At 31.1% G+C, this 13,456-nt stretch overlaps 1 protein-coding gene across 2 annotated transcripts; it reads left to right on the top strand.

The window, feature by feature from the left end:
* The first annotated feature begins 352 nt into the window (after positions 1–352).
* On the top strand, positions 353–10,082 carry LOC145755064 (uncharacterized). Of its 2 annotated transcripts, XM_082571266.1 has the most exons (9): positions 723–784; positions 966–1,060; positions 1,250–1,322; positions 1,910–1,959; positions 2,118–2,190; positions 6,696–7,259; positions 7,490–7,565; positions 8,800–9,412; positions 10,032–10,082. In XM_082571266.1, the coding sequence occupies exons 3-8, from the start codon at positions 1,317–1,319 to the stop codon at positions 9,003–9,005; spliced, it is 975 nt and encodes a 324-aa protein (XP_082427392.1). In that variant the 5' UTR covers positions 723–784; positions 966–1,060; positions 1,250–1,316; the 3' UTR covers positions 9,006–9,412; positions 10,032–10,082. The 2 variants fall into 2 exon arrangements, with proteins under 2 accessions (XP_082427390.1, XP_082427392.1); XM_082571264.1 differs by lacking the exons at positions 723–784; positions 966–1,060 and adding an exon at positions 353–415.
* The last annotated feature ends 3,374 nt before the right edge of the window (positions 10,083–13,456 follow it).

The following is a 13,456-nucleotide window of genomic DNA, read 5'->3' on the forward strand; positions in this document are numbered from 1 at the left end:
AAATTAAAAGTTTTAAAAATTAATAAATGCAACATGTAACCTAACCACAAGAACAATTTAAATCATCAGAACAAAAAAGTTTAAATTTAACAATTATTACTTATTTAAATATTAAACAAATTCAATTTTAAACATTTAACAATATTTCATTAAAGTTATTCATATACAAATTATAATTTAACAATAAAACTTTATTTAAACTATTGGTGTGCTAATGATAAATTTTAATTAAAGTTTAAATATTTTAGATGAAAAAGTTGGATATTAGCTTTAACAATCTTAGAGATGAGTGTGCTGTTGCTTTCTCATCATGTCTTCACAACATTCAATACTTAGAAGCAAGTTATTGTGGTTTTACTAAGGTTGGGGTAAAACTATTGAGGGAAGCAAGCAAAAAAGTTCCAAATATGGAACTGTAAGTTTTGTTTACTGTACAACATTATTTAAACATATTTACTATAGGACAAACATATTTACTATATTTAAATTTCTTTACTAGAATAAACTAAAGCTAACTACCAATAAAAGAGGTTTTTGACACTTTTAAGACTACCTTTATTTTTGTAGATTAGTTATTACATATTTTGATTTGTTACATTCTATTTTCAAATTTTTTTTTTAAATGGTTGATAATTTTTAAAGCATAAAATGTTGGGGTCACATATGTTGTCCGGTTCTAGACAAAACATAATTACACTACGGCTCTCCTGAATTCTCTCATCTGATTTACGATGCTGGAGAATTGTTACGTATGGAGAACGGTTCGTCAAAATTCTTTGCTATGGTGAACGGAATGTTGTTTTTTCTTCGTTGGCTACTAATTAGCAACAAACGTACTGCCTAATTTGAGACTTAATCGAACTTACAACTGTTTAATTAAACTATATTACACTAGAATGTAGTTATTTATAGTGGATGTATATTATTATTGCATTTTATGTTAATAATTAAACTTTTACGAGTAGAAAGAACAATGGAAATTCAACACAAAACATAATTACACTATGGCCCTCCTAAATTCTTTCCTACGGATTACGGTTTGACAGAATTTTTTCCTATGGTAAACGGCACTTTGTTTTGTCTAGAGCTGGACAAAATATGTGATCCAAATGTTGTTATATTTATACTAAAGGACCCAGTTTAAAAACTGATATTGATTGGGTCATAAGACTTTGTTTAACAATTAACATGACTGGTAATCATTAGAAATGCTTGTAGTTTTTCAAACCAAGTTCTTATTCTTTTTTAGGAACAACCGGAAGAATCACAAACTTTAGATCCATGTGAGGTTGATCCAGAAACAAGAAGAATTCGAAATGAAGGTAAGTTTTATTCTTTTTTATGATATGGAAGTGTTTTTGGTATATTTTTATCTTTGATATAAGTAGACTGACTTCACAGTCCATTCTTGCATCGAATTTAAATGTGTTTATTAAGTTGGTAATTTTAATCTGCTTATGTATTTAGTAATAGCAAAAGTGACTAAGTTTGTCACCAACAAAATAACACTTTAAGATAGATGCAGATGGAATTAAACCTTAAACCTTGTGCGGTAATACCTAAAAATATAACCACTGGTTATATCACTGTTTGATTTTTACTGTTTCCATGTCGAAGTGTTATTGAATAAGATGCTACAAGCAATTCTTTCCTATATTCAATTTTAAGTTCTTTGCTTATATTTTACAAAAACAATCTTATCCAAATAGAATCAAAAAAACAAAAATATATTGAAATAAAACTTAACATAACACTTAAGATCTTATTAACAAAGATTATGCTGTATATGGTTATGCCGGTATTTTGTATTCAATTTTTTTTAATATAATAAATGTAATATATTATTGTGTTGTAGCACAAGCAGTCTATAGAAACATTGTATTTTAACCCAATGTTATTTAAATTAAAGGTTTCATTTCAAATGAAAATGAACAACCACGATCTCCTGCTTCAATTCAGGTTTTGACTTTAAAATTGTTCTTAAGATTTTGGGATATTTACTCGAATAAAAATTAAAAACTGATATTGATTGGGTCATAAGACCTTGTTTAACAATAAATATGACTGGTAATCATTAGAAATCTTTGAAGTTACCAAAGTTTTACTGTTTTTTAAAGGAACAACCTGAAGAATTACAAACTCCAGATCCACATGAGGTTGATCCAGAAACAAGAAGAAGACAAAATGAAGGTAAGTTTTGTTTATTTTATGGAAGTGTTTGTCATATTTTTTTAAGATCCTTGCTTATCTATGGTCTGTCTATGATAATATAAATATATCATCTGGTCAATGACATTATATAATTCTAAACACTGATTTAGTTTGGGTAAAGTCACTGTAGAATTAGGCTGTAAGGTCAACTTTTAATAATGATTAAAATGTTTAATTGTCACGTTTTTAAAAGTGTAGAGTCTAAAGACGTAACGATGGAAACAGGTTTGACTGACTGGTTCTAAATTTATTACGATAGTTGTCTTCTGTAAAATCGTATCGCTTCAAGAGCGACTCTTTTACTAGGGATGGGCTGAAATCCAAATTACTCGGATTCGACGAGCCCGAGTATTTTGTCGCGATACTCGGCCGAGTCCGAGTACTCGGTTATGACGTCATTTAAACGTATATAACTGTTCACGAGAATCTTTCCCGCATAATTTTAAAACTGCAAAATTTGCCAAAAAACACGTATTTATGGATTATAAAAGGTTTAATGTTGGTAAAACTACTTACCGCTGATAGCAATATCATTTTAAGTTCGAGTACTAAAAAATGCTCGACGAGCACGAGTATTAAAATATGCTTAATACTCGGGCCGAGTACTCGGACTCGGATTCAATTGGCCCATCCCTATTTTTTACACGTTCATATTAAATGGCATCATCATTACATAACCTTGAGTATACGTTCAAGGCTTTGCTGGTCAAAAGAGCGCTGAGAGACGTAGCCCAATCTCATTTCTCCCAGCCGCTTGTCACGGCGAACCGTTCAAATCAGAGAGGGTAGCTGTCCAAATCATCTTTGTCATCTACGAAATGCGGCAGCTTTGGCCCTGGCAACTATATCTCCATTTTGTGATCCATTACGTTCTACCAACGCAATTTCTAGTTTTTTTATTTCTAATAAATGTAAATTGGCTTTTTCTTCGGCTTCTCTTGCTTCTTTTCGAGCTTTTTATTCGGCTGCTCTGGCTTCTCTCCGCTTCTCGCGTTCGCAAACTTGTTGTTCATTAACGAACGTTCGTAACTCGACTCCTTTGTAGCCTAGCATCTGTCCAGCTGCTATGTGTTTCTCCATCTCTTCGGTAACTTGCCGATAAAATACGCCTTGTATTTTTGACTTTCTGTAGCTTTCAAACAGTCTGCTCCCGGATGGGCCTCCAGATGTCACGTTTTTAAAAGTGTAGAGTCTAAAGACATAACAGTGGAAACAGGTTTGACTGGCACTACTTAAAATGTCTATAGAAGGCCTTGTAGATTTGAAGTTATAACGACACAGTTTACTTAGCAAAACACGTTTATTAAATAACGGCAATAAGTACCTCAACAATTTCAAACGCTGAATGAATCTTTTAACGGAATGTGCACAGATTTTATAAACAACAATAACAATAGCGTGGCGGGTATTTGCAAGTTTGTCCCACAATCGAACAATATGACAGTGTGATAAGGCTACAAGTCTGATATGGTCAAAGTGCGATAAATCTATTGTTCAATTTTAAAATTGTTAAAGTTGTATTATTGTTTCTACAGGAAAGGTGATTATTGATCACAATTGCAGCTGTTAAGATAAAAACGATTTGTGACACTAATTGTCACTAATCTTATTATTAACATAAAAAAATGCCGGTTGTTGTTAAATATTTATTACCATTCGAAACTAACTGTTCAGGTTTTAATGTAATTATAGGTGGGCACAGCTAACCTAAAAAGTTACTTTGTTAAATGGTTATTCGTTACACAATATATTAACTTGTTATCACTGCTTAGTTATTGATAACCATTAACATTAAAATTTAATTAAAACAAACAAGGAACAATCCTATTTTTAAAAATACAATAATTTAGACCATAGTTGATATTTTACCTAAACAAACGAAATTTTAAAAATTTCTAAAATTAACTTGATTGGCTAATGATGACGGCCAGTTGGCAGTTACATACACTATTACATCATTAAAAAAATGGCACTGTTTAAACCCGATAAACGACCGATTTATTCCACATCACTAATTTCTCAGCATTAAAATCTAATTGATTTTCTTTCACATACCTCTGCTATCGAGTTGAAATTTCACTGCACAATCATTTACTTAAAACTTTGCCATAAGCCTTTTTTCTTGGTCTGCATGTACTTGTTGCAACCACTGTTTTTTGGTTTTCATTGGTTGTTCAGGTTCAGCTGCGGCTACGTTTTTCACTGTTTTAAGAGAATGTATCTTTTTTTTAAACTTTTTTTTAAAGTGATTTCTTCCCAGACACCTTGAACAAGTTTTGCCCCAAGCAGGACAAAAAAGTTTACCCCACTTGTGTGACATTCCACAAAAATTGCAGTTTTTTATAATTTTTTCGTTCATTTCTTCCAGGGTCTTTTTCCTATAGTTTCTGCTAGATTTTGCTACTAGATTTTGCTCCAATTCTTTAATTCAATTTACAAGCTGAGACTGAGATTGCATGCTACTAGACGACAATTCGTTTGCTTGTTTTACAGACATTTCATCTGCACGACATATCTGTACGGTTTTCGTTAAATTTAAGTCCACTTTGCGAAGTAATAATTCTTGCAGTTTTCCAGTGACTGTAAATACAATTTTATCTCTTATCATTCTGTCTTTATCTTGAAAATTGCATGCTTCTGCTTTTGTACGCAATTCATTTAGAAAGGTATCAAAAGGTTCTTGGTAAGCCACATTCCAAAAGCGATATGTTTGTACCACCACAATCTGTCTAGGTGTACAATAGTTTTCTATAGCCTTTATCATTTTATTAGGATCATCTCGATCTTCAGGATCGTCAAATTCAAAATGTTTAGCAATGTCAATTACTTGAGGTCCCGCACAATGTAAAATTATAGCTGCTCGTATCTTTTTGTCTTTTGTTGAAGCTCCACTTGCCAGCATGTAAACATCTAACTGCTGTCGCCAATTTCTAAAAGCTTCCGACAAATTACTATCATTGACATTTAATATAGGCGGTAATCGAATATTAGCTTCTGCTGTCTTCTTAAATTCGAATCCGTTTAGCTGCTACCATGTTAAAAATATATCTTGATTATTCTTGTAAGTTTATTTGTAGTAGCCACGAGGTTTTCAGAACCACAACTAATAAAGTATAACATTAGGAGAAATGCATTATGGGGACAAAGACAATGCATGCGTTATGACGTTAATATAAACACTTTAATCAACAGAACCTCTAAATCTAAATCTTTTACATTTGAACCCCTTTTCTTTAACCTTTTACAATTAAACCTTTTTATCTAATATATATTTAAAGCCCTTTATGTTGACATATTTACATCTAAACCTTTTTTTTAAACCTCTTACATTTGAACTCCTTTCATTTAGCTTTTTACATTTTAAAAAATATTTTGAAATGAAGTAAATCTGTTAGATGTGTTAAAACAAGTGCAGATGTCTAGTTTAAGTTTAACCCCTGATCTGGGGACAAAAGTAAACTAAAATAAGGGTTTCTGATAGCGTATATAATATATAAATAATTCTTTCATAAGTTAGTGAAAAGAGAGTGTTACTTTGGTATGTTATTTAATTTGCTGTCAACATTTAAGTATATATTTTTGTTAAAAAATTGTTTATTTTGAATTGACCTTTTAATCTTTATTGTCTTTATCGGTTTTGTCTCAGTTTTAGTTAAGCAGAAACATTTGTTTTATTAAATTAAATGATGCTTTTAAGTAATAAAAAAGTTTTTTTTTTAAACTAAACAAGAAAATTTTAGAGATAGATTACACCTCGGCTTAACTTTAACTTTTATGAACCAAAGTTATATGGACCTGCCATGAGTTTTGGATAACAGTAAGAAGTTTATATTACTTTTAATCATACATACATGATTTAAGGCATTCTAGTAATATATTAACATGTGGACATTAAATCAACAAGCCGGCCAAATTGTTAAGATTATCTCGGCATTTATTTAGTCTAGATAAACAATAAACATCAGTGCCACGTTGTACTTAGGTTGTGGATTTAGTCCAAAGTCTTTTCCAGCATGAGTTATTGGCTTTATTTTAGTTAAACTTAAGCTTTTATTTCTTGATTTCATGTACTAAAAATGTTATTAAATGTTTTTCTTTTTTTTGATATCATATTCACTAATAAAAATTTAAATACATAACACAATATCACAACATTTGTATACAAATACTAAAAATATTATTAGTTTATTTGCAACACTAAACAGATTACAGTACAAAAAACATTTTATTAATCCCATATTTTCTTTATTCTTTTTATTTTAGTGATCCACCTATTTTTAATAATTATAAAGTTATTTTAAAAGTCCAAATTTAAATTTAAAATTGTTACACTATGAAGGGTTAAGAATAATTTTAAAACTAGTGTAATTAGAATACAACTTATGTGTATATTTTTAGGGCATGTGCTTAAAATAAACTTTTAAACATCATCTTGTTATTTATTGAAATAATTTTCTGTGTTTTCAATATTTTAAAATTTGTAGGAAGTTTTTATCATGGAGGAAACTGAATCAAATGATCCAGAGTTGCCAAACAATAATGACCCAGAGTTGCCAAACAATATTGATCCAGAGTTGCCACGCAATAATGATCCAGAGTTGCCAGACAATAATGACCCAGAGCTTCCAGACAATAATGATCCAGAGTTGCCAGACAATAATGATCCAGAGTTGCCAAACAATAATAACCCAAAGTTGCCAAACAATAATGACCCAGAGTTGCTAAACAATAATGATCCAGAGTTGCCAGACAATAATGATCCAGAGTTGCCAGACAATAATGATCCAGAGTTGCCAAACAATAATAACCCAGAGTTGCCAGACAATAATGATCCAGAGTTGCCAGACAATAATGATCCAGAGTTGCCAAACAATAATAACCCAGAGTTGCCAGACAATAATGATCCAGAGTTTGCACACAATAATGATCCAGAGTTTCCAAACAATAATAACCCAGAGTTGCCAAACAATAATGATCCAGATTTGCCAAACAATAATGATCCAGAGCTTCCAGACAATAATGATCTAGAATCGAATTTAAATACTCAGGTATTTTATTTACTTAAAGTTCCTATAAAGGTTTATAATTAAAATTTTCCCAAACCATCTAATAGTACAAGGTTACTAAATATATTTTAAAAAGGGTTAAAGTGGAACAAATTTAAAACTGTTTGGCGGTTATAATAACATTAATCTTTAAATTTTAATTTTAAGGGTTTTGATGAGGTTGTGTTACTATAGTGATGTTACATTTATTAAAATTTAAATAAATTTTACAGAACTTGCAAGCAGGACCAGTTAATTTAAATATTTCTGGCGGTGATTTTGCTGAAATTTCAAGGAATTTGCCTCCAAGTGAGTTGTTTGTTATTTTTATATGATTGGGTTTGCCTGACTATAGAAACCAGGGCTGACATTACGAAACTTGTTAAGTTAACGATCTTGTTATTATTGGCAAGTGAGAAAATGGGTATTACGAAACAAAAAATATTAAATTTCACAAATGAGATCGGACAAAATTTAGCGAGTAGAATTTACTATTCATTAACTTAGCAAGAAGTATTTTGTCTTGGTTATCACTTTACATCTAAGATATATTTTTAAGTTTATAAATATACTGTCACTTATTAAATTGTTACATATACAATTGGTGTAATAAATGCCTAACATATAATGCCTGGAAACTCTATTAAACTAACATCAGTTACTCCGACCCAGTCTCGAGTTGCTTTTAGCAGTTTGGAACATTATAGATTATAATTGCCTGATAATTATGCTGCTGATTAGGTGCTAGCTCAGCAGGAGTTCATACCGTTTATAGCGCCTTACTCAAGACCACACATGAGGTTGTAGGTTCAATCCCTACTGATCTCGTGCTGTAGTGCCCTTAAGTAAGGCGCTATAAACGGTATGAACTCCTGCTGAGCCAGCACTTACTCACATCGAGGATAAATATATACAAAAAAAAACTAACAATCCGCCATACTCAATTTAATTTAGCATTTAAACTTAAGGATTCGAAGGAAAACATTATTTCGAAATAGATGATATAACCAAACTGTTTAATCTTAAGTCATGGTTTTCTTGTGTGGGTTTCAGTTTTTTTTATAAAACAAGTATATATAAAATAACTATATTTTGTTTTGTAAATGAATGTGTTTTTTAAACATTTATCGTAGAATTGAATTACCATAAAATTTATGGACTATTGCTGGGCTATTCACTATAGCTTTAACTTTTTATTATAAAAATGACAATATAAAAGCACCCCTGTGGATAAAATGTAACATCACCGCTTTGATGTAGCCCCGAGATATCCAGTAAAAATGTAAGAATTGTCCCTTTGCGTAGCACAAAATCCTTTTTTTGTACTCTTTTTTTTAATGAACTAGGTGGTTTCGTAATACCGATTCAGTTAACGAGCAAGATAGCTCGTTAAATTTTGACACATTAGCATTTAACCTAACGAGTTTCATAATGCCGACCTAGGCCAAGTCTTAGTTTATTTATAGACTTAACAAAACATTGTTTTATGTAATATATTAGCAATGCAAATTTTATTAATAATATTAAATTAATTTTATTATAGATGCTGTGATAAACTTTTATAACCCACAAGTCAACGTAATTCGTGATTTTCATCAAAACGAGATCACTCAAAACATCACTCACCTTAAGCAATATGGTGGAGCATTCATGCCTGGGGCTTCAATATACGATTCTACATTTCCTCAAACAGATACTTTCAAGTTATTTTTACAATACAAAATTATTTTACGAAAATTGCATTTTTGATCTGATAGAAGAGTTCAAAACCTTATTTGTGCTAGTAAATTATTAAACTTATATTAAGGGGCTATAAACGATATGAACTTCTGCTAAGGGACTGTAAACAGTATGAACTTCTGCTGAGCCAGCACTTAATCAGCAGCTTAATTATTGGGCAAATATAATCTATAATATTCCAATCTCGCGCATTCGACATTCCCACATTAAGAATAAATATATTTACAAAAAAAAAAATTTGTAATTTTTACTTTCAACACAACATTAGGGGTTTCCCAACTTATTTTTATATTATAAAGTTTTTTTTAGTATTGATCATAGTCTAAAAATTAACTCTATAGTAACCCAATATTGTTTACATTAAAGGTTCCACTTCAAATGAAAATAAACAGCAAAGATCCTCCGCTTTAAATCAGGTTTGAATTTTAAAGGTTTTAATAAAATGTTGGGGTCACGTATGTTGTCCGGTTCTAGACAAAACATAATTACACTACAGCTCTCCTAAATTTTCTCATCTTATTTACGATGCTGGAGAATTCTTACGTATGGAGAATGGTTCATCAGAATTCTTTGCTATGGTGAACGGAATGTTGTTTTTTCTTTGTTGGCTACTAATTAGCAACAAACATACTGCCTAATTTGAGACTTAATCGAACTTACAACTGTTTAATTAAACTATATTACACTAGAATGTAGTAATTTATATTATTTATAGCATTTTATGTTAAATATTTACACTTTTGCAAGTAGAAAGAACACATGGAAATTCAACACAAAACATATTTACACTACAGCCCTCCTAAATTCTTTCCTACGGATTACGGTTTGAGAGAATTTTTTCCTATGGTAAACGGCACTTTGTTTTGTCTAGAGCCGGACAAAATATGTGATCCAAATGTTGTTATATTTATACTAAAGGACCCAGTTTAAAAACTGATATTAATTGGGTCATAAGACCTTGTTTAACAATTAATATGACTGGTAATCATTAGAAATGCTTGTAGTTTTTCAAACCAAGTTCTTATTCTTTTTTAGGAACAACCGGAAGAATCACAAACTTTAGATCCATGTGAGGTTGATCCAGAACCAAAAAGAAGACAAAATGAAGGTAAGTTTTATTCTTGTTTATGATATGGAAGTGTGTTTGGTATATGTTTATCTTTGATATAAGTAGACTGACTTCACAGTCCAATCTTGCATCGAATTTAAATGTGTTTATTAAAGAGATGGTTCGGTCGCAGAGTTTCTTTTTTAATTATGTTCGAATTTTTTCAACTTGCACGAGGATACCATTATTTTAAAAATTGGTCAAGTAGTTTTTGAGCTATCGGGATTTGAAAGTAAATAATGTAAATAGGGAAAGTCCCAACGCTCGCGAGTCACGTGACGCACGACGTCCGTCATCGTCGTAAGATCATGTGCTGGCAGACATAGGAAAATGACCTTATTTTGTCCTCTCTGACCCGTTTGTTGTACTTTTTTTTAAATTTTTTTGCAGAAAACAAACTTAACATAAAAAGCAATATTTAGCCATATTATATAAGACATTTTTTACCTTTAAAGTATTTTTTATTAGGTAGGCTGTATTTGAAAAATTCTAACAAATTAAGGTTATGTTGTTAATTTTGGAAATTTACAAGGCAGAAACGGCCGATATTGGCTGACAAACACTTGGCCGATATTGGCTGAAACAGACAAGTCAACTGAGTGTTACTGAAGCTAAGTTTACCTGTTAGAACAGTAAGTTTTGCTTTAAACTTAATATATCCGACAATTTTGTTGGATATCATATAAAAATAGTTCTAATCACTAAATATCACATGGGTTAAGACACATAAAGTATATAATACATCAATAGACTATAAACTAAATATTCTGGTTAACATCTTTTATAGATTAATTTATAATTCCAAATAATTTTTAATATAACGTACAATATACGTAAGTACTTGTACCCCTGGCAACAAATATGAGTGTTTGCTGCCCTTTTTAACTTTAGTTTGTGCTTTACACTTGTAACAATATACCTAAAATAATTGTTATAGTATAACCAAAATAAAAGTATATATCGTCTATATATATACGCCAATTTGAACAATTTTAAACAAAACTAAGACTGTGTTAACGGTAAACTTTGCTTTAATAAGACTTAGTTGACCTGTCTTTTTCTTGCAAGAGTTTGTAAGCGTTTTTGACTGGTAAATTTTCAAAATTAACAGCATAGCCATAATTTGTTTAAATTTTTTAAATACGGCCTACCCAATTAAAAATACTTAAAAAGTAAAAAATGTCTTATATAATATGGCTAAATATTGCTTTTTATGTTAAGTTTGTTTTCTGCAAAAAAAATTAAAAAAAGTACAACAAAGGGGTCAGAGAGGACAAAATAAGGTCATTTTCCTGTGTCTGCCAGCATATGATCTTACGACGATGACGTCGTGCGTCATGTGACTCGCAAGCGTTTGGACTTTTCCTATTTACAATATTTACCTTCAAATCCCGATATCTCAAAAACTACTTGACAAATTTTTAAATAATGGTATCCTCGTGCTAGTTGAAAAAAATCCAACAAAATTAAAAAAGAAACTCTACGACCGAACCATCTCTTTAAGTTTGGTAATTTTAATCTGCTTATGTATTTAGTAATAGCAAAAGTGACTAAGTTTGTCACCAACAAAATAACACTTTAAGATAGATGCAGATGGGATTAAACCTTAAACCTTGTGTGGTAATACCTAATAATATAACCACTGGTTATATCACTGTTTGATTTTTACTGTTTCCATGTCGAAGTGTTATTGAATAAGATGCTACAAGCAATTCTTTCCTATATTCAATTTTAAGTTCTTTGCTTATATTTTACAAAAACAATCTTATCCAAATAGAATCAAAAAAACAAAAATATATTGAAATAAAACTTAACATAACACTTAAGATCTTATTAACAAAGATTATGCTGTATATGGTTATGCCGGTATTTTGTATTCAACTTTTAATATAATAAATGTAATATATTATTGTGTTGTAACACAAACAGTCTATAGAAACATTGTGTTTTAACCCAATGTTATTTAAATTAAAGGTTTCACTCCAAATGAAAATGAACAACCACGATCTCCTGCTTCAATTCAGGTTTTGACTTTAAAATTGTTCTTAAGATTTTGGGATATTTACTCGAATAAAAATTAAAAACTGATATTGATTGGGTCATAAGACCTTGTTTAACAATAAATATGATTGGTAATCATTAGAAATCTTTGAAGTTACCAAAGTTTTACTGTTTTTTAAAGGAACAACCTGAAGAATTACAAACTCCAGATCCACATGAGGTTGATCCAGAAACAAGAAGAAGACAAAATGAAGGTAAGTTTTGTTTATTTTATATAAGTGTTTGTCATACTTTTTTAAGATCCTTGCTTGTCTATGGTCTGTCTATGATAATATAAATATATCATCTGGTCAATAACATTATATAATTCTAAACACTGATTTAGTTTGGGTAAAGTTACTGTAGAATTAGGCTGTAAAGTCAACTTTTAATAATGATTAAAATGTTTAATTGTCACGTTTTTAAAAGTGTAGAGTCTAAAGACGTAACGATGGAAACAGGTTTGACTGACTGGTTCTAAATTTATTACGATAGCCGTTTTCTGTAAAATCGTATCGCTTCAAGAGCGACTCTTTTACACGTTCATATTAAATGGCATCATCACATAACCTTGAGTATACGTTCAAGGCTTTGCTGGTCAAAAGAGCGCTGAGAGACGTAGCCCAATCTCATTTCTCCCAGCCGCTTGTCACGGCGAACTGTTCAAATCGGAGAAGGTAGCTGTCCAAATCATCTTTGTCATCTACGAAAGGCAGCAGCTTTGGCCCTGGCAACTATATCTCCATTTTGTGATCCATTACGTTCTACCAACGCAATTTCTAGTTTTTTTATTTCTAATGAATGTAAATTGGCTTTTTCTTCGGCTTCTCTTGCTTCTCTCCGCTCCTCGCGTTCGCAAGCTTGTAGTTCATTACCGAACGTTCGTGACTCGACTCCTTCGTAGCCTAGCATCTGTCCAGCTGCTATGTGTTTCTCCATCTCTTCGGTAACTTATCGATAAAATACGCCTTGTATTTTTGACTTTCTGTAGCTTTCAAACAGTCTGCTCCCGGACAAGCCTCCAGATGTCACGTTTTTAAAAGTGTAGAGTCTAAAGACGTAATGGTGGAAACAGGTTTGACTGGCACTACTTTGAATGTCTATAGAAGACCTTGTAGATTTGAAATTATAACGACACAGTTTACTTAGCAAAACACGTTTATTAAACAACGGCAATAAGTATCTCAACAATTTCAAACGCTGAATAAATCTTTTAACGGAATGTGCACAGATTTTATAAACAACAATAACAATAGCATGGCGGGTATTTGCAAGTTTGTTCCACAATCGAACAATATGACAGTGTGATAAG

Source organism: Corella eumyota, chromosome 6 (assembly GCF_963082875.1).
Source record: "Corella eumyota chromosome 6, kaCorEumy4.1, whole genome shotgun sequence".
NCBI classification, from domain to species: domain Eukaryota; kingdom Metazoa; phylum Chordata; class Ascidiacea; order Phlebobranchia; family Corellidae; genus Corella; species Corella eumyota.

Bases quoted from the DNA above. Each gene is read 5' to 3' on its own strand.
- LOC145755064 (XM_082571264.1), top strand. The intron at 7,260-7,489 runs GTATTTTATTTA...TAAATTTTACAG, and splicing joins AATCGAATTTAAATACTCAG to AACTTGCAAGCAGGACCAGT. The intron at 7,566-8,799 runs GTGAGTTGTTTG...ATTTTATTATAG, and splicing joins TTCAAGGAATTTGCCTCCAA to ATGCTGTGATAAACTTTTAT.